The sequence below is a fragment of the Pituophis catenifer genome, unplaced genomic scaffold (genome assembly GCF_029215685.1).
Source record: "Pituophis catenifer annectens isolate HBS135680 unplaced genomic scaffold, rPitCat1.0.hap2 SCAF_2, whole genome shotgun sequence".
Classification (NCBI taxonomy): domain Eukaryota; kingdom Metazoa; phylum Chordata; class Lepidosauria; order Squamata; family Colubridae; genus Pituophis; species Pituophis catenifer.
The window spans coordinates 276,030,860-276,056,001 of record NW_027256882.1 but is presented as its reverse complement, the minus strand read 5'-3'; the positions used below and the strand labels follow the sequence as shown (position 1 = coordinate 276,056,001).

The 25,142-nt window shown below is 41.6% G+C and overlaps 1 protein-coding gene across 6 annotated transcripts in view; it reads left to right on the top strand.

The window, feature by feature from the left end:
- SLC1A3 (solute carrier family 1 member 3) overlaps window positions 1–8,657 on the top strand; it is a 48,200-nt gene extending 39,543 nt beyond the window's left edge. For 5 of the 6 annotated variants that reach the window (XM_070935944.1, XM_070935943.1, XM_070935942.1 and 2 more), the window contains 4 exons: window positions 3,987–4,220; window positions 6,196–6,390; window positions 7,559–7,693; window positions 8,406–8,657. In XM_070935944.1, the coding sequence (XP_070792045.1) occupies window positions 3,987–4,220; window positions 6,196–6,390; window positions 7,559–7,693; window positions 8,406–8,610 (769 nt within the window). In that variant the 3' untranslated portion in view covers window positions 8,611–8,657. The remainder of the gene's footprint in view (window positions 1–3,986; window positions 4,221–6,195; window positions 6,391–7,558; window positions 7,694–8,405) is intronic. The other variant, XM_070935941.1, reaches the window with a different exon arrangement.
- The last annotated feature ends 16,485 nt before the right edge of the window (window positions 8,658–25,142 follow it).

The window sequence follows — 25,142 nt, the reverse complement described above, 5'->3', positions numbered from 1 at the left end:
CCTCAAGAAGCCTTCCCTGGACCCGGCTGAATTAGCCAACTATCGTCCAGTCTCCAACCTTCGTTTTGTGGCGAAGGTTGTTGAGAGCGTGGTGGCACGACAACTTCCCCGGCACCTGGATGAAGCTATCTATCTAGACCCGTACCAGTCGGGCTTCAGGCAGGGGTACAGCACAGAAACGGCATTGGTCGCGTTGGTGGATGATCTCTGGAGGGCTCGGGACAGGGGTTGTTCCTCTGTCCTAGTCCTATTAGATCTCTCAGCGGCTTTTGATACCATCGACCATGGTATCATGCTGCAGCGGTTGAGGGGGTTAGGAATAGGGGGCACCGTTTTGCGGTGGTTCTCCTCCTTCCTCTCCGACCGCTCGCAGTTCGTGTTGGCAGGGGGGCAGAGGTCGACCTCGAGGCGTCTCGCATGGGGAGTGCCGCAAGGGTCGGTCCTCTCGCCCCTCCTGTTCAACATTTATGTGAAGCCGCTGGGTGAGATCATCCGTGGTTTTGGAGTGAAGTGTCATCTGTACGCTGACGATACCCAGCTGTACATCTCCACCCCAGACCACCCCAACGATGCCCTTGATGTGATGTCCCGCTGCCTGGAGGCCGTGCGGGCCTGGATGGGGAGGAACAGGCTCAGACTCAACCCCTCCAAGACCGAGTGGCTGTGGCTCCCGGCGCCCCGATATAGTCAGCAGGTGCCATCGCTGACTATTGGGGGTGAATCTTTGCCCCCCACGGAGAGGGCTCGCAATCTGGGTGTCCTCCTGGATGCACGGCTGTCTTTAGAAGAGCATATGACGGCCGTGGCCAGGGGGGCCTTTTATCAGGTTCGCCTGATTCGCCAGTTGCAGCCCTTTCTGGATCGGGACGCCCTGCGCACGGTCACTCATGCCCTTGTTACTTCCCGGTTGGACTATTGTAATGCTCTCTACATGGGGCTCCCCTTGAAGAGCACTCGGAAGCTCCAACTGGTCCAGAATGTGGCCGCGCGGGTGGTTATGGGCGCAACCCGTTATGCCCATGTGACACCCCTCCTGCGCGAGCTGCACTGGCTCCCGGTGGTCTTCTGGGTGCGATTCAAGGTGTTGGTTACCACCTTTAAAGCGCTCCATGGCATAGGACCCGGGTACCTCCGAGACCGTCTTCTGCCACCAATAGCCTCCCACCGACCAGTTCGTTCCCACAGAGAGGGTCTCCTCAGGGTGCCGTCAGCCAAGTTATGTCGGCTGGCGACGCCCAGGGGGAGGGCCTTCTCTGTGGGAGCCCCAGCCCTGTGGAATGAACTGCCCCCGGAAATTCGTAAGATATCTGACCTCCGGGTGTTTCGCTGCGCATTGAAGACCCTGTTGTTCCGCCAGGCCGGACTATCAATACAATAGTTTTAAATTGGGGTATTTAAATTTATTGGGGTTTTAAATTTGAGCCATTTATTTAATTATTTTAAATTTTATATCATTGTTTTGTTTGTGTTTTTAAATAGGCTGTACACCGCCCTGAGTCCTTCGGGAGAAGGGCGGTATAGAAATAAAATTATTATTATTATTATTATTATTATTGGACTAGAAGACCTCCAAGGTCCTTTCCAACTCTGTTATTCTATTCTATTCTATTCTAAAAGATCAGACATTAGGAAGAACGTCTTGACAGTAACAACCATCAATCAGTGGAATAAGTTACTGAATGGAGCAGTTTCTTCTTCACTGGAGGTTTTCAAACAAAGGCTATAGACATTTGTGGTGATGCAATGAATCTTGAGAGTCATTTTGGTGTAGTGTTTGAGGTACCAGGCTAGAAACTGAGAGATCATGAATTGTAGTCCTGCTTTGAGCACAAAGTCAATTGAATGGTCTTGGGGTGGTCAGTCCTAAGAAGGAAGCAATGGCAGATCACCTCTGAAAAGCCTTGCCCAGAAATCTGCAGGGACTTGTCCAGGCAGTCTCCAAGAACGGGGCACAATTGAATGGAAGAAAAAGAAGTGTCCTCCAATGTGCAGGGAAATGGACTTGATTGCCTCTTCCCATTCTGTGATCATAGGGGATCCATAGTGAAGTGAAAGGATGATCCAGGAATCAACTCAGAGTCCTTTTTCCAGAAATTACTGAATTCCGATCTGGTGGATTATCTAGTGAAATAGATATTCTCATTCCTCAGCAATAACTTCTGACATCTTCCTCCAGATTTTGAACAAAAAGAAGCTGGAAATGAGTCTGAGTCACTTTAACTGCAATTCATCTAATGAGGGGTGGGAACCTGTGACATTTCAGTTGTTGCTAAACACAAACTTTCAGTTGTCCTAATAACTATATAAAGGATTCTGGGACATACAGTATAATTTAGCAAAATTATGAATATACTTGCCCACTTCCAAAACTGAAGTTACTCCCGGCCATATTGGGAACACTGAAGAAAATCTGCGCCCAACAGAACTTTCCACTTAATCAGAACTGTATTGGTTCTTCATTAATTACTTTTTATGTATCATGACAGGGCTATTACTTTACATGATATTGTATTAAAAGCCTGAGAGTCTGATGGTCTGTATTTTAAGACTGGTAGATAATGGAGAAAGGGAAGAGAAAATTATTCAGGGAGAAGGAGGAAGAAGAGTGTACAATATTGCAATGACGCCTACTTAAGCAAAGTTATAGAATAACAGCCTTCCTGTACTTAGTGTCTTAATTGTATTTATTTAATTTGTATAAAATATTGGTGCAGCCACACATCTTAAACTAAATTCTGGGCAGTTTACAATCACGAATAAAACCATAAAAACAAAAAACAGTAAACCAATAAGAAGTATTTATTATTTATTTATTATTTAGACTTATATGCCGTCCTATCTCCAAAAGGACTCAGGGTGGCTCACAACAATAAAACACACAAAGTTCAATTTTTTAAAATACCCAATAAAACTATAAAAACCATTAAAATCCCCACTAAAACCCCTTCAGTCCAAGCCGGCCAGGCGGAATAGCCATGTTTTAAGGTCACGGCGGAAAGAGAGAAGGTCAGGGGCCACCCGGAGCCCCAGGGGGAGCTGATTCCACAGGGTAGGTGCGCGTACAGAGAAGGCCCGCTCCCTAGGGGTCGCCAGCCGACATTGTCTGGCCGACGGCACCCCAAGGAGTCTTGGATGATTTCCTAGACTTCCCTGATTAGCATGATTATGCTGACTAAGAATTCTGGGATTTGAATTCCAAACAATCAGGAGGACTCTAGATGGGGAAAAGTGTAAGTATGAACTCAGTTTGGATGAGTGATTTGTAGGGAAGAAATAAAGAACCTTCACACAATTGTTTCAAAAGCAATTATAACAGCAGTAAGGGGGGAAAAAACAGGGATTCTTAGGAGAATAGGAATATGTGATGGTCTCTATTGGAAAATAAGAACCAGAAGCTAAAATAAATTCTGGATTTAAAAAAATCAGTATCACTAACAAACTGGCTAGTTCCTATATTTGGGCAGAGTTAGTTTAATTCAGCAGTGTATTCATAGACTGAATTACAGCCATTCTATACAAGCTCTTGCATAACTGGCTTCAGAATTCATTATTGCACCAAAGTAATATTTTACCCAACTAGAATGTGATTAATTTTTTTTAAAAAAAAAACATATTTTGGAATAAACTACCCCATCCATGATTAAAGTCTGTCCATAATGAATTGGTAACTTCATATTCTCCTTTGTTTGCCACTAATTTGCAGAATTCATTTAAAAAATACATTCTATTGTGTTCACAGAGACTTCCCTTTTGGTTCATAGATTGCTTTTCATCCAAAGGATCTCCAGATATTATAATAAACAAGAATATACTGGGGACAATATATTTAGGGTCACAATCTCTGTATATATAGAGAGTGCAGCAAGGAATTTCCAAGTGCAAGAGAATAAAGATACATTACACAAAAGTAGATTTATAGGATACGTACAAAGCAATGTATTTATCTTTCTCTCTGTCTCTTTCTCTTTGTCTTTCTTTTTTTCCAGGTATGCACCACTTGGCATTTTGTTTTTAATTGCTGGGAAAATAGTTGAAATGGAAGATATGGGTGTGATTGGAGGCCAGCTTGCCATGTATACAGTTACTGTTATCATTGGTTTACTCATCCATGCAATTATTGTTCTCCCACTTCTCTACTTCTTCATTACTCGGAAAAATCCTTGGCTCTTTATTGGAGGATTGTTGCAAGCTCTCATCACAGCTTTGGGAACTTCCTCAAGGTAGGCTTTCACAATCAAATAGCTTGGGATACAGGTGTTTTTACTGGGTATATACTGCCTGTACATATGGATGACCCAAGAATAATAGGTCCTAAAATAAAACACCCACACACCCAAATTGGGTTCATCTTATCTACAGATGTCTATGGAGATTCTCAGTCATCCAGGTCATGGTTGTCCCAAAGATGCTTTTTCAAGAGCCAACTGGACTTCCTGGTTTTTTCTTTGAAGACGTTTTGCGAAACGTCTTCAAAGAAAAACTAGAAATTCCAGTTTATTTATTTATTTATTTAGTGGTTCGATTTATATGCCGTCCTTCTCCGGAGACTCAGGGCAGTTTACAATGCGTTAAGCAATAGCCTTCATACTTTTGTATATATCTGCTTAGTAGGGCTTTCGGGCCCCCCCAAACGGTGTTCTTTTTTATACAAAGTCAGTTTATTGCCCCCACATTCCGGGTCCTCATTTTCCCTACCTCAAAAGGATGGAAGGCTGAATCAGCCTTGAGCCTCGTGAGATTTGAACTTGCAGTAATTGCAGGCAGCTGGTGCTACTTAATAGCACTTTAGTTTGCTGCGCCACCAAGGCTTTTATACAGTTGCCTCTTGAAAAAGCACCTTTGGGACTTACCTACAGATGTAATACTTTTTTAAAATGCTGTGTATTCCATATATACTAGAGTGTAAGCCCGTCTGCCTGTAAGCAGATTTTTAACGTTTTAACTAAAATACCATGTGCCACCCACATATAGGCTGACCCTCAAAATTTTCAGTTTTCACAACTAACTATGGATAGCAACATTTTTCATAGTATTTTGGTTAAAAACTTGAGAGCTTATCCCTGGATAGGCTAGTCCATGAGCATATACAGATGTTTTTATTGCAAAAGATTGAGAGAAGATGTGATTATTCCAGATTTCTGTCATTATCCCAGGTTTCTGTCACTCTTCAACTCTACTTTAGGTTTTACTTTACACCTAACATGTTGTTCCAATATGTGTGTAGCGACATTCATTTGCATCTATGTACTATTCAGAGTACAATATAAGATTTTGATGCACATCATATTCTTTGGCTATATATTCCAATAAATGTTCTAATTGGACATCTCTTTTACATTAATTAATCCTGAAAATTAATATCTGAAAATTAATATCTGAAACTGCTTTGCATTGAGAGATATCTTTTAGTCTAGTGCTGTCTCCAAGTTACACAGACATCAGTGAAATGGAAGGCATTGAAAATGTGTAGGCACCACACATGATTTACCTATACTATATGGTCTTTCTATAATATACATCTAGGAAACCAAATTCTGAGTGCAGATTCCCTCAAATTTGGAGAATTGTCTGAAGATTAACTACATGAATAAATTATTTCTCATTGTATATACATTCATATATACATACACGGAACGGAACGGAACGGAACGGAACGGAACGGAACGGAACAGAACAGAACAGAACAGAACAGAATAGAATAGAATAGAATAGAATTTTTTATTGGCCAAGTGTGACTGGACACACAAGGAATTTGTCTTGGTGCATATGCTCTCAGTGTACATAAAATAAAAGGTACGTTCATCAAGAATCATAAGGTACAACACTTAATGATAGTCATAGGGTAGAAATAAGCAATCAGGAAACAATATCAATATAAATCGTAAGGATACAAGCAACAAAGTTACAGTCATATAGTCATAAGTAGAAGGAGATGGGTGATGGGAACGATGAGAAGATGAGAAGATTAATAGTAGTGCAGACTTAGTAAATAGTTTGACAGTGTTGAGGGAATTATTTGTTTAGCAGAGTGATGGCGTTCGGGAAAAAACTGTTCTTGTGTCTAGTTGTTCTGGTGTGCAGTGCTCTATAGCGTCTCTATACATACATACATACATACATACATACATACATACATACATACATACATACATAGTAATGGTATTTTCTTGTATTTTTCTCCCCATCTGGTTTCAGTTCTGCCACTTTGCCTATCACTTTTAAGTGTTTGGAAGAGAACAATGGAGTAGACAAACGCATTACGAGATTTGTACTGCCTGTGGGTGCAACTATTAATATGGATGGGACAGCTTTGTATGAAGCCCTGGCTGCAATTTTCATTGCACAGGTGAACAATATGGATCTAAACTTTGGGCAAATTATCACAATCAGGTTTGTAAACCCTGCAAAAATACATATCCTTGTATACCTATGCAAGGCAACAAAGCTAGAAAAGTTGGAATGAGGGGCATTTCTGAGTGGAATGCATGGTAACACAGGGGGACAGGACAATGATAAAGTAGGAGGTCATGAGCAATTCAGAAATCACAGAATATTTCATTGTTTGCAATGCAAGTTATAATTTCAAAACCTAATCCAGATTGAGACAGCTACATAGACTGCAGGTCTTCTTCATATTGTGCTAGTTATTGTTTTTAGAGTAATATAGAAGGGAGGGAGGGAGGGAGGGAGGGAGGGAGGGAGGGAGGGAGGAAGGAAGGAAGGAAGGAAGGAAGGAAGGAAGGAAGGAAGGAAGGAAGGAAGGATCGATCTAAGACATCTGGAAAATGCCAGCTTGGTGAAGACTGGTCTAACTCATGAAGCTGAATACACTGTTGAGAATTTATTTATTTGTTTGTTTATTTATTTATTTATTTATTTATTTATTTATTTATTTATTTATTTATTTATTTATTTATTTATCAAATTTATATACCGCCCTACTCCCGGGGGACTCAGGGCGGTGAACAGCCAAGATAAAATACAGATAATACAAACATTAAAAGTCTATTAAAATTATTAAATATTTTGGCCGAAAACAAATTTAAAACACTCAATTTGTAAAACAGATTAAACGATTTAAAAATTTAAAAGGGAGATTTAGGCCAGGCCAGCCTGCTGAAATAAAAATGTTTTGAGTGCACGACGTATCTCCGGGGGGAGCTCGTTCCAGATGGTAGGTGCCCCCACAGAGAAGGCTCTCCCCCTGGGGGCCGCCAGTCGACACTGTTTGGCCGACGGCACCCTGAGAAGCCCCTCCCTATGGGAGCGTACTGGTCGGTGAAAGGCTATTGATAGCAGAATTGGTCTCGTAAATACCCTGGTCCGATGCCATGGAGCGCTCTAAATGCCTTATCTAGTTAAAGCACCAAATTTGCTTGTAAGAGAAATGAAAGGGGAAAGACTTTTGATCATGCAAACTAGCAACTGATTCCAACCAGACTCATGAATTTCTAACCAACAACTTCTTCAAGGCTGAAAGAGATTTATGAGATAAGGACAGGTTTTAAAAAATGAAAATGGCAGTATGATTGGTTTTATATCTCTTTCCTTGTAACAGTATTACCGCAACGGCTGCCAGCATTGGTGCAGCAGGAATTCCTCAAGCCGGCCTGGTCACGATGGTGATTGTCTTAACCTCTGTTGGTTTACCTACAGATGACATAACGCTTATCATTGCAGTGGATTGGTTTCTGTGAGTATTTTTCTATACGAAGTAGACTGAAGACACGAGTGGAAACCAAATTTATCAGTCATTGTAGTTCCTTTCCTGAAGAAATGTATTGGGTCTCTTTGAAACAATACTCGGTTACGTTGCATACCAATGTCAAACTGTCATCTTATATAAAAAGAAGGCTAGAATAGGATACCGATTTGGATTTTTTGGGCAGAGATATGAAAGTTATTCAGTCTCTGTTCACCTTCCAAGCTGTAGTTTTTAAAAAGATGCATTATTCAGTCTCGTCAGCAACCGTATTTTCAACATGCAAATCTTAATTTCCCTGTTATTTGTTTCTTAATGAACCCTTTCAAATGCTGCAGCTTGCGGCCACTTAGTTTGAATCTCCTTGTGCGAGAAGGAAGAAGCCCAAAAGAAAATATGAATGTTACAAAACACCTACGTGCTGTTCCTTCTTGGAACTGATATTTAATTTTTAAATATGGTTCTTATTTCGTTTCACTATTTATTTTTTTCCCCATCAGTCTGGTATCATTTTCTCTTTACTACTGTGCAAATATTGAAGCACATGTTATTATATTGCTGATGTAATTTTAAGGAAAGAATGTGGACTTGTCTTATATCTTCTAGTGAAAACTTTCATTGTGTTGGTAAACAGAGTAACAGTAACAGAGTTGGAAGGGACCTTGGAGGTCATGGTTTACTTAATTTGCAACGTGTTCCCTAGGGATCGTCTGCGCACTACTACCAACGTTTTGGGAGACTCCATTGGTGCAGGAATTGTTGAACACTTATCCCGCCATGAGTTACGGAACAAGGATGCTGAAATGGGCAACTCCGTGATTGAGGAGAATGAAATGAAGAAGCCTTACCAGCTGATTTCACAAGAGAATGAGAATGAAAAGCCCTCAGACAGTGAAACCAAGATGTAAGGTAGAGGAAAGCTGACACAAAGCACTAGAGATATGGAAAATGTACACTTTCTTTGGTCCTTCTGCTTGTTCCTCATTTCTTCTTGTACTCTCAAAGCACTGAAAAGGTTTAAGGATGAACTAGATATTACGGGAGACATAGAGTGTGTGACATGCCTCCTCTGTCTTGTGATAGCTAGGTTAGAGCAATGAACAACAGCAGGCTGTTGCTCCATATGCCTCACCTTGTTCCTTCCAGGAAGGAAGGCCAGAGAAGGGCAAAGCAAAACACAGTATTGCCATGTCTTATATTGTGTTTACCTAGACATACTTTCCCTGGCCTAATGCCTTCCTGGTGTGAGACTACAACTCCCAGAATTCCATGCAGCAGACATGCTGGTTAGAATTCTGGAAGTCATAATCCACTACATTTGTGGGACATCTGGCTGGAGAAGGCTGCACAATTTGTGCAGGAGAAAATAGGGATGAGCTGAGCGTTTTTCAAAATTGGTGAAAAAATACTCCAAATTCATGGCTGCAGGCCATTAAAAAAAAATAATAGGCATTACACAAAGTGATTTGCAACATTTTAATGGGTGGTAAATATTTTATCAAATTAGCAAGCTTATTCGAGAAAATATATATATATATTTCCTTATCCTGTTAATGTGATCTCATTTAATATAAGCTGAAATAGCAAAACAGAAGAAATCCTGAAAGAGGCCTTAGCATTTTGTTCAAATGCTACATGTTCTTAGCACCATCAAGTCAAGCTTTGACATTTCATGCTATTCCTAGAGAAATTAATAGCAAATTTTGATTTCTTTTTTTAAAAAGATAGTGTTACCTTATTTCATTGCTGTTAGAACAGCACAAGTACGAATACATTTTTCCCCTAAAGGATGAAATAAGTGATTAGTATTTCCCACAGGTCATTATATTTATGAATTAAGCAAAAACTACTAATCATGTGTTCATTTCTAACCAATGGGATAATTTAGTATCAGAAAGAGGCTTGTGCTTCTTGGTACTGTGCACCTTCAAATCCCATTGATTTTGTATATCACAAACCTGCAAATACCTCTGTGTATGTGTAACATTATGACTCTCTTTTAGATGATAGTATTTAGCACAAATACTGCTACTCATACACACTGTTTTTTTTTCCAGGATCAGAGATCAAATGCACACACATTAAAAACATATGCACTTTGGAACAGGAAATTTATCTTATAGTTGCTTCATTCCTATGGACATATTGAATTATTGCTACCACAACAATTGTGATGTCATTATTTGATCAAAAAACTGTAAATATTCTGCTGATTTAATCTAGTGAGGCTTAGATAAATTATAACCCACCAATCATATATAGTTTTCAGAAAGTAACTGCTTTTGCCTCCTACGGAAACTATTAATATGGTGGGATTATAAACAGTTAGGCTCCAGGAAGATTACCATGATTCATAAATTGTCCTGCCTTAAATCTCAATTTACCACTGAGTTTTCAATGGGAATTGAGATCCTCGCTGATTTATATCCATATGGCATTTCCAATCAATCATGGGAATTATAGTTTAGTCTGATATTAAGAATCCTGTTGAAAATCCTTAGCCTACACACAAACAAAGACAGATACACATACACCCAACTTAAATTTCCATGAAAGAGAAACCAACTTTAAGCCAATTAGAATTTTTGGCAAAGATTTAATCTAACAGTTCATCACCATTGCAACTTTCCTGAAACATCCATTGAATTTAGCAACCTAAAGACCAAGATATGAATTCTAAAACACCCATATTTTAAAAACAACCCAAATGAAATAAAAAAACCCTTGTTTCCAGGCAGACTTTGCTGGATTTTATGCACAATGCTAAGCCATCATCATACAGATGAGCAAAAAGATCTCAAAACAAAGAGGTAGCTGACATAGAGGTGATCTGCTATGATCAAACTAAGAAATAAATTGGGATTTTGTTTCTCTTAGCAGCTTGCTTGTTATATACAGTAGGAACTAGAGATTGCAGCTGAAAAGAAATTTACTATAACCTAGCAAAAAAACGAGGGTTTGCTGTGATATAGTTTATTTAATAATAGATTGCAGGTTATTTTAAACCACAATTCTTGACTGCACATTAAGGCAAGCCACCAGGAATCTGCTATTGAAAGAAAATTGGGTTTGGTTTGTCCTTCCTTGTTGCGTAGGAATGGCTTTCCCCAAAGTTCTTTCTACTAGTGATATAGTCCTTGACTTACGACCAAAATTGAGGCCAAAATTTATCTTCATAAGTGAGAATTTGGTAGAGTGATTTTTGCCCCATTTTATGACTTTTCTGGTCACCGTGGTTAAGTGAGTCACTGCCATTGTCAATTTAGTAACATGGTTGTTAAGTGAATCTGGCTTTCCCATTGACTTTGCTTATCAAAAGGTGATCACATGACCCTGGGACACTGGAACTGTCATAAATATGAACTAGTTGCCAAGCATCCAAATTTTGGTCACATGACCATGGAGATGCTGTAATGGTGGTGTGAAAAATGGTCATATGTCACTTTTTTCAGTGCCGTTGTAATTTGGAACGGTCATTAAATGAATGGTTGTAAATCGAGGACTACCTGTACGAGTTTGTGATTTATACTGTCTGCAACTATAGCTAGGATGAGTTTAAATTAAACTTCAGCAGCTAAATTGTCTGCCAATCCCTGTTTTTAACTCTCCAGTACAGGATGTCAAACTCAAGGCCTGCGGGCCGGATCCAGCCTGCAGCGTGCTTAGATCTGGCCTGCGAGCCCGTCCTGGAAACAGCAATAGACTGGCCCGCGGTGCCTCTGCCAGCGAAAACAGAGCTCGTGGGGGGGCACACGTATGCCTCCTGGGCTCCGTTTCCGGCCACGTCAGCCTCCTGCAGCCCTCTGCCAGTGAAATGGAGCTTGGGATGACTGCAGGCGGCCTGCCCGGGCTCCGTTTTCACTGGCAAAAGGCTGCAGGCAGCTGTCATGGCCGGAAGTGGAACCTCGATGAGTGATGTCAATCTGGTTACGCCCACCCCGGCCACGCTCACCCCCTCCCCAAGGTCAAACACAACCCTGATGTGGCCCACAATGAAAGTGAGTTTGACACCCTTGCTCTAGCAGGAAAGATTTTAGAATCTCTTGACACCGTGTTAAGTATGAGTATACAGACGGAACTCTAGACAGCAATGCCTACAAAGCATGTGTCAATTTGTGCTTTCATAGTGAAACTACAGAGCCAAAAATGCTTTCAGAAAGGGGAATCTTCCAAAATTTGGTTAAATGGATTTTTTTAAAAAAATAACTGGTTTAAAGACTAAACTTTCTATTCCACTACCACTTTCTCTATGTTAGCAGCATCCATCTGATAGACCCTGCTAACACAGAGGGGAGATAACTTTGTATAAAAATAATACTAACGTGGTGCTTGATTATTTTTTAAGAAAAAGAGTATATAAAGAGAATAATGAAAACATTTAATAAATATTGAAAATATAAAAGACTTTTTTTAAAAAGAGGTCTTCGGGACTAAGAAAGGACAGTTTTTTTAAAAAAAAAATTGGCATGAGATTGTGATTTTTGTCCATTTGAAGCTTGCTGTTTCCCAGAGCCCATTTATTTTTTAAAAAATGAGATTTTTAAATTATATTTTACATGTGTGGTCACAGGAGACAGGAAGGAAAGCTTTATGCAAGCAGAATAATCTCTGCAATGGGATGCTTGAAGGAAGCCTTTGTGACCTGTTACATTCCATATGTGTGGGACTCCTAAACCATTATTCCCTTTTCTGCTAGTCAGGAATAATGGGAGACTCCCACATTTGAAAGAGTTTGACTTCATAAGATGGTGTAAATATAAACATACATTGGTTGTATAGTTGTTGGAAAAGTATTTTAATAGCATTTTTCTAAAATAGGGCTGAGTTATTCCTTATAGCTGCCAATCTGATACAGTGTTTCCCCGAAAATAAGACCCTGTTTATATTTTTTTGAACCCCAAAATAAGCACTTGGCCTTATTTTCAGGGAGGTCTTATTATTTTGGGGTGTGTGGAGCAAGACGGGGCTCCTCTTGCCATCTTACCTGATTTCCAGCTCTGTCTCCCTAACCCTAACCAGAGGAAATGGCGGGGACTGTCTGCGCATGCCTTTAAATCTTTTTGGGGAGGGCTTATTTTCAGCAAGGGCTTTATTTTCGGGGGGGCTTATTTTAGTGCATGTGCTCAAAAGCCCAATCGGGCTTATTATCCGGGGAGGTCTTATTTTAGGTCTTATTTTCGGGGAAACACGGTATTTCAAGGTTCATTCACTTGTTCCCAAGATTGTAAGACTACCGAAAGCTACAAGATGTGTTTCATCCTGGCGAATACTCAGAATTCTGCAGTTATGCCCTGATTTTTTTTTTATTTTATTGTTACAAAATGGTTATTTCACATAAAAATTGATATGATCCAATCTAAGCTAAGATAGCTAGCCATTGTCTGATGAAACAAAAGACATTTTCAAGGTTCAGTCTCACAATTCGATTCAGAGCCACCAAGCATTACAGACAAATCTAGGCAGATTAAAAGAGTGATGATTTGCAATAGAATTCTCGGATTCAGTATTGAAATCTTAAGTAAACTGCTGGTCTGGAGAGAAACATTTAGTTTTTTTGAGTTTTGACTATCAAATGTGGGAATGATATTTCTATTTAATCCAGGCTTATAGCAGACCAACTCATTTTCCATCAGCTGCTGCTCAGAGTTTACAACAGACCTTTTCTATCCATCCCCTCTCCCAGAGGTGGTATTTAGCCAGTTCGGTTCGGGCGAACCGGTACCAGCCTGGATATAATGCCATCCTATTTAGCCACATTTACTAAACTGGGCGCATGCACGTGTGAGCAAAGAGCATGCACAGTGGTGGCTTGTGCAAGCGTAGCGAGAGAGAGAGCGCACTCTTGTCACATTTGTGAACTGGTAGGGAAGGTAAGAGAATCCCACATCTGCCCTCTCCCCTTTATAAACTAGTATAGTAAACACTATACTATACTAATTTATAAAGGGGAATAGGCTCCCTTGCGCTTTTCTAATCTCTCAGTTTCTATTCCTTTTGCCTACTTGTGGAATAATTCCCAACGGTAGTAGTTTACAAATGAACAGTTTGTTCATTTCTGGCTAGCGAAGAGTCTTTCCTCACTACTCAGTAGGTTTAACATAAGCGAGGCCTGCCTTATCTGGCCTGTGAAAACCAGACAATCACAAGACAGTAGCAAAGAGTTGGAATTTTATATACCTCTTCATTTTCAATTGTGGATTTTTATAACCCAGATCCAGTAATCTTAATATGAACCACAAACCACTCACAAGCCCTGTATTTCCACTGGATGCCTCCTGTCATGTTCCAGGCCAGGGATGGGCGATTAATTTTCCCAAGGGGCCACATGAGAAACTGGGACTAACCAAAAGGCCTGTGGAAGAGTCTATCCAATAGGCCTGTGAAAGTGCGTAGGCATGCATGCACCCAAAAAATGAGCAGCCGCCCTCAAAATAAAAGCAATGAAGTTCTATTGCGTGCTTGGCATATACTTATTTACATTTGATTTCTAATTTCCCATTGATCTCATTTGAGCTGGACAGGGACAGCCAAAGGGCCAGATGTGGCCCAGAGGCCATAAAATGCCCAGATCTGTTCCAGGCTATATTACAAATGCAGAATGATAGACTCTAGCGATAATGCCCTTTCTAGGGGTAAAAGCCCCATCCTAAATTGTTGCTCAGTGGCGCCTTTTGAGGGACATTGTCAAACTGATAACACATACAAAAAAAGCTGGCTTGAAGTTTCCGAAACACATTGAGGATTATCTGAAAAGTGTGACAGGTGTATAAAACCCCGCAAAGATTTAACATTTCAGATTGTTAAATGGGATTGCTTCCCCTTTGAAAAAGAATAGGAATGAACTCAGTGTGTCTGATGGTGTTTAAAGTAAATGCAAAGCTCTTATGTAATCTCTGACTGTACGCAGTAAATGGATGTGCCTTTTTTAATTATTTGTTTCTTGTTTGCGCTAACAAAAGGAAAACCTAGATTAGAGACAGGTGTTTTCTGAAATGTAACTAGAGATATTTTTATAGTGGTACTGTAATGTGTACAAAGTTAATATTAAATTGTATGGAATAACTTTTACTATGGTTTGCTTTTGAACGGATACTATTTTTTGGAAAAGGGTTGAAAAGATTTTCATGTAAAGAGCTATCATTCTGTGCTGTCACTTTAGGAGAAAATGGTATTACAAAGTGTGGCAGTTCTTTAACTTTATACTAACTCTGTTTCTTACAGAAATCATGAGCCATAGAATATTCTCTCTTTTGTGCCTATTCTGAGTTGGCAATTGATGCACCCAGGGTGTGGCTTGAGAAATATTACTTTGTAGGTGTATTTTCAATTAAAAAGCAAATAGTTTTACATTATTTGTTTTGAAAAGTGTGGTCTTTTTCTCCTCAGTGAGTCTTGAGGTGTACTAGAATCTACACCAGGGGAGTCAAACTCAAAGCCCGGGGGCCATATTCTGCCCATGGGATGCTTAGATCTGGCCCATGGGGCCGCCCTGGAAACAGCGAAGGACTGGCCCGCAGTGCCTCTGCCAGCGAAAACGGAGCTCGGGAGGCCTGTGTGCAGCCCTTCCAAGCTCTGTTTTCATTGGCAGAGGGTTGCAGGAGGCCATCAGAGCTGAAAACGGAGCTCAGAAGCCCATTTTCTCTGGCACAGCTCTAGGGCCACCACAGATGCCCTCAACACGAGTGACGTTGAGCTGGCCACACCCATCCTGGCCACACCCACTCCGGCCCCTTGAGGTCAAACATAACCCTGATGCGGCCCTCAATGAAATTAAGTTTGACACCTCTGATCTACACACTTGCTCACACTTACAATAGTTATTCATTATACATGTTGGCCTCGGTCCTAAGAATGCTCACTCAGACGTAAACCTGATTTCATCCAGGAAAGATAAAGGTAAGGATGCCCTTTGTCAACTGACTGCTACATTTTAACAGGTTTTTATTGGCAGAAATCATTTAGCACTGCATGGGGGTGAAATTCACTTACCTTTCCCTACCAGCTCGCAAATGTGAGCGTGCACGCCTCCTCCACGCATGCGCAGAGTCTTCTGCGTGTGCGCAGAGGGTCCAAAACAGGACATGATGATGTCCGGGCGGGTGGGCGGAGCCTCCCGCTACTGGCACTTCCAGATTGCGCGATCCGGATAGATCCAGCTGAATTTCACCCCTGGCACTGCAGACTTCCAAGATGTTTTCTTTCAACTTCAGTATTACTCTCATCATAGCTGAAAAATAACTCTACAAAATCCAGACAGCAGAAAAGAGTTGCCTATGCCTGTACTGCAAAATATTATTTGTCCAGATTTTTGCAGCCAGATAAGAGACAAGACAAGGTGGAATAATGTGATATGGGTTAACTTACTCTATTGTGTGATATCTGCCATTCCCCTTTCCATAGGCATACACAATCAAACACAATCTTATACTTGCACATCACAAAAAGAGAGTGAGCCAGTGTGCTAAACCAAGGTGAAGCAACTAACCATGATTTTACTCATGATTTAGTTGTTAGCTTACCTATAACCATGATCCGACATGTGTTCCAAACTTGAGGAGTTGATCTATCATTAATTTCTTCTTTCAGTGTCTGGACAGAATCAGTAACTGCAACTATTCCAGGTGCAGAAGTAGCTTCATTTCTCTGGTTCTATTTTGAAATCCTCGGGCATTGGTGGGCTGGAAGGAAATGGAAACCTGAGGGGTTATAGAAAGAGGAAACCCAAAGTGTTTACAAAGAGGCTGGTTTCATATGTCATGACTCCAGCTTGATTAAGTTAAGTTCATTCATGAAAGGGTGATATTTCCACTTCCCCAATCACCAACCATGAAGTTGGCATAGCTTCTGGAATGGCCCAAAACTGCAACTGAACATGAGTTGTTATGTCATCTGGCATGGAGCTTAAGAATAAATCTCTTAACTATGATTTATACTACGTTTGACATGTAAACATGCCTTAAAATGCATTTACTTTATAGGAATAGCAATAGCACTTAGATTTATATACCACTTCACAGTACTTTACAGCCTTCTCTAAGCGATGTGAGTCAGCACATTGCCCACAACAATCTGGATCCTCATTTTACCCACCTCGGAAGGACGGAAGGCTGAGTCAACCTTGAGCCTGGTGAGATTTGATCAGCCAAACTGCTGGCAGCCGGTGATCAGCAGAAGTAGCCTGCAATACTGTACTCTAACCACTGCGCCACCGCGGTTATCCTGGGAAAATGCCTCCCATATATATAATATTGAAAGGAACGTCTTGCCTTCTATTAGCACAAAACCCTATTTCTCACCATAATCCAGAATAATAATGCTCTATTTTCATTCCAATATTTTATCAGAGACCACAAGGGAAAAGGTCTAGATTTTGTAGATTGGGCTACAAAAATCCTGATGAGCACTAGGTGGCAACAACAATGCAGAAAGTTCTAGCTCTTCGCTGTCATCTAATAATCATTTGAATAGCTGCAGGCCAGGTATGGCAACCCTACCATAAGATCTTCAGTCAGTCCATATGACAAGCTTTTCTACCCAGAGTTCTTTGGAAAATGACTTCCTCCCAAGTTATGTACCAGCGAGCATAATGCAATTATTCTACCTATATGCAATCAGTGAAGTGTCTGAGTTGAATCTGATCTTGGTGATAACATCCTTACTGTTTTTTTAAAAAGTGTTTTGCTACTTTCTGCTTCCAGGTTGATTTTCTACCCAGAGTTCTTTGGAAAATGACTTCCTCCCAAGTTATGTACCAGCGAGCATAATGCAATTATTCTACCTATATGCTACTTTCTGCTTCCAGGTTGATTTTTTCACATCTAGCTTGATGGTGATGAAATATAAACTTAGTTGCTCACTTTTACAGAATATTAATATCTCAAACTTTATTAGCTATTAGGAAATACTAAATTAGTTAAGTACTAACAATATTATTAACTATGGTATCAAAGCATCTGCAGTATTGTATTCTAATAAAGCAGAGAGATGTGTCCAGATATATTGGATTACAACAAATGTCATTTTTTCTGGCTGGAATTCTATATTGCCATCACATCACATTTGAAAGAAATAATAAAGTAGTTCCCTTAAGAATAGCGAAAGACAACTTACAAGATCATCTGCTATTTGCCTATTTGGAAGAATAGAGAACTCCTCCTAGAATCCTAGAATGACTCCTGGAGTCCACAAATTATAACATTCTGTTTTTTCAACTTTATTGCCAGATAGCATATATTCACTGTATTTTCAGAAGTACTGAATCCTGTTCATCCAACTTGCCTTCTTACAAAACAGCAATAGCACTTAGATTTATATACCGCTTCACGGTGCTTTACAGCCCTTTCTAAGATGTTTACAGAGTCAGCGTATTGCCCCCAACAATCTGGATCCTCATTTTACTGACCTTGGAAGGATGAATCAACCTTGAGCCGTTCAAAATCAAACTCCTAGCGGTGAGCAATGAGTTAGCCTGCGGTACTGCATTCTAACCACTGCCCCACGCCACCATGGGCGCTATAAAGGTAAAGGTTCCCCTCACACATGTGCTAGTCATTCCTGACTCTAGGGGGCGGTACTCATCTCCATTTCAAAGCCGAAGAGCCAGCGTTGTCCGAAGACGTCTCCATGATCATGTGGTCAGCATGACTAAATACCAAAGGCACATGGAATGCCGTTACCTTCCCATCAAAGGTCTCTATTTTTCTACTTGCATTTTTTACGTGCTTTTGAACTGCTAAGTTGGCAGAAATATTGAGTTCATTTACTTTCTCCAAACTCGTTTCATTCACTTCATATTAGAATTGTATTGTTTGTGATTCCACAATCACTTTTGCAGTGGTGGGATTCAAGTAATTTAACAACTGGTTCTCTGCCCTAATAATTTCTTCCAACAACCAGTTTGCCAAACTGCTCAGAAAGTTGACAACCAGTTCTCCCGAAGTGGTGCGAACTGGCTGAATCCCACCATTGCACTTTTCCCAAAAACTTGAAAGAAAAATATAGAGAGTTTAAACTGGGCAGAGAATGGAACTTATGCATCGGGCTGTCTCCTCCCCAACCTGCTTCTGTGCATCCGGAGAACAGAACCAACATGAATTCTTCCTATCGCTTGCAAGTAACTCCTGCTGTTTCTCAGCTGCCAAGGAAACTGGAGAGAAAACTAAAATTCCGGGACTTGAAGGTTACTGCAAAATCCCCATTTCTTCCCGATCAGCTGGGACTCAGGAGGCAGAGAATAGATGGGGGCGGGGCCAGTCAGAGATGGTATTTGCCGGTTCTCTGAACTACTCAAAATTTCCACTACTGGTTCTCCAGAACTGGTCAGAACCTGCTGAATACCACCTCTGCCAAGGACTGAACTTTCTACATCAAACCTAAGAATTAATTTTGCCAACACTGAGTGTCATGGAGCATGTTTCAACATAGTTCCATTAAAGAACATGTGATGCTTTTACCATTTTAGAGCAGGGCATCTTTTGACAAGGAATACTATTAAAGTGGTTGCCTAAATTATCCTTTAAATGTAATATAAAAAATTAGATTAGTTGTAATATACACCTTTTTAATTGTCTCACTACAAGAGAGGCACATCCCCATTAAACAGATTAATATTTTTAAATCATTTGTGGCAAGTGGAAACTCCCTAATTGTTTTGTGCTCAAAATTCCAGATTCGGTTTCCGGAATGTTAACTGTGGATGCAAACAAGTGGCAACATATTTATAGAATATTCAATTAACCTTTGTGTAATTACATACATACATATTTTTAAAAGTCTGGTCTAACAAAGACCAGAGGGAATTTAAATGTTAAATTTCAAATTACACAAACCTTCAGGGAACTTTTCCTAAGTGTCTGATAAGCTGTACATTTATTTTACATGGTTAGGGTTACTTGTTATTTATAAAATTTATAGCTCACTTTTCACCTTGGGCAGATTTTTAAAATGATTAAGATTATGAATATTATATAAGTAGTTGGCAAGATCATTTTCATGTAAATAACCACTGAGAGTTGCCAGATTACAGTAGGATAAAAATAAAACCAGGGCAGCCATTGGCCCAAAATGGTGTAAGGTGATTGGACTAGACCGGGGTCCCCAAACTTGGCAGCTTAAGACTTGTGGACTTCAACTCCCAGAATTCTGGGAGTTGAAGTCCACAAGTCTTAAAGCTGCCAAGTTTGGGGACCTCTGGACTAGACCACCAAAGTCTCTTCCAACCTTATTATTCTATGTTCTTTATAAAATCCATAGATAAGAAGGAACCACTTCCACAATTAACCTAGAAGACAGTTTATTGATGTTTGAAGTTGGTCCCAGCAGCAGAGCTAAAGGCACACAATACAAGGGCGTTTCTAAATGGAGACTGGGTGGAATCCTACTGATCAAGAAGGTGGCAAAATTTTTGTGGTTGGCAACCAGCAGGCAATTGTGAAGTGAGAGGTACTATATTGTGCATGTGGGCAGGGACACAAGTTTTCCAGGGGTGTGTTTCCTGTGGCTTGGCAGAGACTCTGGGGTTGCTTTAAGCCTGTTTTAGAAAATACGCTACAGTTGATGGGTGTTTCGTAACTCGGGTTGAAATTTGCTGCCAAATAATGCAAATGTTCCCAGAAGATCTGAAGGATTCAAAATGCACTTTTTTTCCCTCCCTGGGGCCTCTGCTTGACTATCTTTTTGCTAGAATCAAGAGCTCATTTATAGAAGAATCAGGGGGGAGAACAGCCGGTGGTGGGTTTCAGCAGATTCTGACTACTTCTGGAGAACAGGTAGTGGAAATTTTGAGTAGTGCGGAGAACCAGTAGTAAAAATTCTGACTGGCCCCGCCCCTATCTATTCTCTGCCTCCCAAGTCCCAGCTGATCGGGAGGAAATGGAGATTTTGCAGTATCCTTCCCTTGGAGTGGGGTGGGAATGGAAATTATACAATATCCTTCCCCTGCCAAGCCTACCAAGCCATGCCCACCGAGCCATGCCACGCCCACCAAGCCACACCCACAGAACCGGTAGTAAAAAATTTTGAAACCCACCACTGAAAACAGCCTTTCATCTATTATGAAAACTATGCTCTCTAGCTACTCTTGTAAAACAGCACGAACTTAGGTTGGTTACTGACCTGCTGAAAAGAAAATTGGAGGCGCCAGTAACTAAAACTGATAGAATGGTTTCACTCAAAGCATGGACTTCACTACAAATCTCACCCATTTGGTGAATAAATTATGCAGCTGAAAAACACCTACAATACTATTTTTATTTGCCGGAGTTCGGATGGAAATAGAAAGGATCTGTCAGCACTACACTTGCTGTTTCTATGTTTTACATGTGGATGAGGCTGCATCCAGGTATTTGTGAACAAAAGTTATAATTAGCTTAATTAACGCAAAGGTTCACATGCACCCAGACAAAAGCAGACATCCTCACTGTGCAATTCCAATTAACTTAAAACAGTTAAGAGCAGAGATTCAGGAGGCTAAATATAAAAACTTCTGACAGACTTATCCATTGAATATAGGGGTTTTTTTTGTGAAATAATAAAAATAAACATTGAATACTGTTTTCTAAGGAGTCTCGGGTTGTAAGAAATATCCTAACAAACAGTGCTGTATGGAAAATATATGTCCTGGAAAATACATTATAATCATCTTCAAAATGTAGACATTGACTAGAGAGGGAGAGAGAGGCTAGTGTAAATGCAGTTGGATTGTAGACAGTAAGACGAACTGTATGTTTAGTTTCACTCAGGGGTGAAATCTAAATTCTTTTGCTACCGGTTCTGTGGGCGTGGCTTGGTGGTCATGTGACTGGGTGGGCGTGGCCAGTTTGACATCACAGGTCACTCACTGTTAGAGCCAGGAGCTCCACATTCTGACACAGAACAGCAGCACATTCTGTCACAGAAGCCAGGAGCTGCTCAAAAGCACATGCTGCCTTTCTGAAGCCCCCAATGCTTTGAGTTTCCCTCTGGCTTGACTGCCCAGGTGCCTCGGAGCCTTCTCTTGCCCTGCTCTTCATCCCAGAGGGCCGTGCATCCCCCCCGCCAATCCTCCGTACAAGCCGCCCACCCCGTTTCTGCAAAGGCAGACCCTCCCCCTTGCAGGACGATCCAAAGAGGGGAGAGGGATGCTGCTAAAAAGCCACCTTCCACCTGGGCCTCTTCCTGCAGCCAAATGCGCCCAGCCGTCTCTGCCTTTTCCTCAAACTGGCTGTGCATGGGGCGCTTGGAGAGCGAGCGAGCAAGAGAGCTCTCCAACCTCTGTGTGTGTGTGTGTGTGAGGGAGAGAGCAAGCGAGCGAGCAAGAGAGCTCTCCAACCTCTGTCTCTCTGTGTGTGTGTGTGTGTGTGTGTATGTGTGTGTGAGGGAGGGAGCGATCTGAAGCCGAGGCACCCAAACCTCTGGCAGCGGTGGGGGCAGCTTCTGAGCAGCCCTGAGTCAGCCAGATCCACCTGACCTACTTCCTGAGTCTCGCTGGCTGACTCAGGGCTGCTCAGAAGCCCCCCCCCACCGGTGCCAGAAGTTTGGGTGCCTCGGCTTCAGATCACTCCCTCCCTCACACACACACACACACACACACACACACACACACACACACACAGGTTGGAGAGCTCTCTTGCTCGCTTGCTCTCCAAGCGCCCCATGCACAGCCCATTTGAGGAAAGGGCACGCATGGCTGGGCGCGTTTGGCTGCAGAAGGAGGCGCAGCGCAATGGGGTGGTTTTGTTTGCTGTGGTGGTACTTCGGGAGGGCAGGCGGATGTCTGCAGCTGACAACTATAGTGAATATGTCCACCTGCCCTCCCAAAGCACTACCGCAGAGAACAAAGCCACCCCATTGCTATGGATGCATAGCTTGTTGGGGCTGAGGTGGGAAGCCGCTGCTTGAGCTGGGGTGGGGAGTAAGGTGCTAGCTCCTTCCCCGCAGCCCTGCCATGCTTGCCTGCCTTCCACATGGGCTTCTGCTTGCTTGCCTTCACAAGCTGGCCACCGGGACGCCAGGAAGGCAGCATGGAAGGCAGGCAAGCATGGCAGGACTGCAGGCCGTGGACCAGTTCGGGGGCGTGGCCAGCCAGTCATTGCTCCCGGTTCGGTGAACTAGCCTCAATCTCTGCTACCTACTCGCCCGAGCCGGTCCGAACCGGGAGCATTTCACCCCTGGTTTCACTGATGTTCTCGTCCCAAATATCACTAATATAATGAATGCTGCAAAAGCAATAGCACTTAGACTTATATACATGGTGCTTTACAGCCCTCTCTAAGCAGTTTACTGTGTCAGTATATTGCCCCCAACAATCTGGGTCCCCATTCTTACCCTGATGAGAAACTATTTAGTTTTATTGGTGAAGGAGAATATTTGTAGCTCAGGGTTGAAATGAAATTAGTGCTCTTTGAGGTTGGCTGTTTTCTTGCAGACGTTTCATTACCCATAATGATCACTGATGATGTTATCTAGTTTGGGTAATGAAACGTCTGCAAGAAAGCAACCAAGCTCAGAGAGCACCAAGGACCCCTTAGTGCAGGGGTGTCCACCTCACGTCATCATGGTGCCATCACTTGACATATCGGGAATTTTTCCCCCTTCGCTAAACCGGGCATGGGGAAAGCCAATGCATGATGCATGCGGCCCGCGGGCCAGGAGTTTGACAGCCTTGCCTTAGTGGTTCTTTTCAAACTATATTTGCTCAGATTATACATAGAAGGTTGAACATAATAAAAACATTGTTCATTTATTGATTTCTGCATTAACCCTGCTTTTTTCATGATCACTGCAAGAGACTATATGTTGTGACCCAGACTCCCGAGCCTGTCCTAACAGAGGAAGAGGACTCAGAAGGTGATGGGGAGGAACTGGTAAGGCCTCTCTCTCCAGGACCCTCCACTCTGGCAATGCCTCAGGTTTCATCCGAAGGATATGCCAGGAGGAAAGCACATTGGAACAACAACAGATAGGGAGCGAGGATGATGAATCCTGGCTTGATCCCAGGCAGCGTCGGAGGGAGAAGCGTGCGCAGCAACGAAAGAGGCGTGGGAGGGCCAGAGATTGAGCTGAGTCACTGAGCCACACCCCACAAGGAATAAAAGTGGGTGTGATTGCTCTTCAGGCTTTGTGACGGTCAAAGTTAAAAACCTGAGAGTCACATCACGTTACCTGAAATCTGGCTTGTGCATATTTGGATTGGACCTTGGCTAACTCTTGCTTCGTAGATTACTTTTTGCTACTGAACCGGACTGAGGATAAACTCTCTCTTGCTTACTGTGAGTGAAAACTGACCTGGCAGGCATTTCGCAGTTTATCTGCAAGGGTTTCTAGTCTGATTGCTTAATAAAATCTTGGCAGGTGTGCCTGGTTGTGTGTTTGCCTGTGTGAGGAAGGGGGACAGAATACTATAAAAATTAGGGTTAAGATGAAAAGATGTGGATTGCATGACACCATCAAAGAGAAGGAGAAGTTTCCAGGGTACAGCCATTCTACCTGTCAAACAGTTAAACTCCCAAATGTTGCCCTCTTTGCATGATACTGTACAGGACTCAGTTATTGTAATGTTTGAGCAGCACTGTTATATGGAAGCTCAAGAACATAAGGAGCAACTTATTCAAAAACTGTAACATATAAGGGAAAGATTACAGATCAACAGAGTTGGAAGGGATCTTGTAGGTCATCTAGTCCAACCCCCCCCAAGCAGGAGACCCTACACCATTTCTGACAGATGACAGTCCAATCTCTTCTTGAAAGCCTCCAGTGATGAAGCTCCCACAACTTCCAAAGGGAAGCTGTTCCATTGGTTGATTGTTCTCAATGATAAAGGAGGGAATTAATTCATGTGGGGGAAAATCAAATACAAAGCTAGCAAAGTGTTGTTAGAGAGGGCTTTTTTTAACTATCAAAAAATTTAATCCAAGTTGGTGCCGCCAAAGGCTGCCTCGGTGAAATACTCTCGTTCCTATCATCCATCTCCTCCCACTTATGACTGCATGACTGTAACCTTGCTGCTGGTATCCTTAAGATTTATATTGACTGTTTCCCTATGACTATCATTAAGTGTTGTACCTTATGATTCTTGACGAATGTATCTTTTCTTTTATGTACTCCGAGAGCGTATGCACCAAGACAAATTCCTTGTGTGTCCAATCACATTTGTCCAATAAAGAATTCTACTCTATTCTATTCTAAAAAATCCAGAATGAAATTTGTACTCCAAGTATATTTGTCAACACTGAGGATTCCCAGCTCATTCAATTTCTCATTCTATGCAATTTCTCACTGCAATAGGAAAGTAAAATATGCTTCTGCCAAACACTGAGTCAGTGCCTCTATCAGGTTGTTTTGCATTATGAGTTCCTTTTAGGGAACTAAAAACAATAATCAAGTCACAGTTGATTCTTGGAGACTACTTGGAGATTTTTCAGCAACGTACCAAAATGATTTGCCATTGAACTATCATTATAAA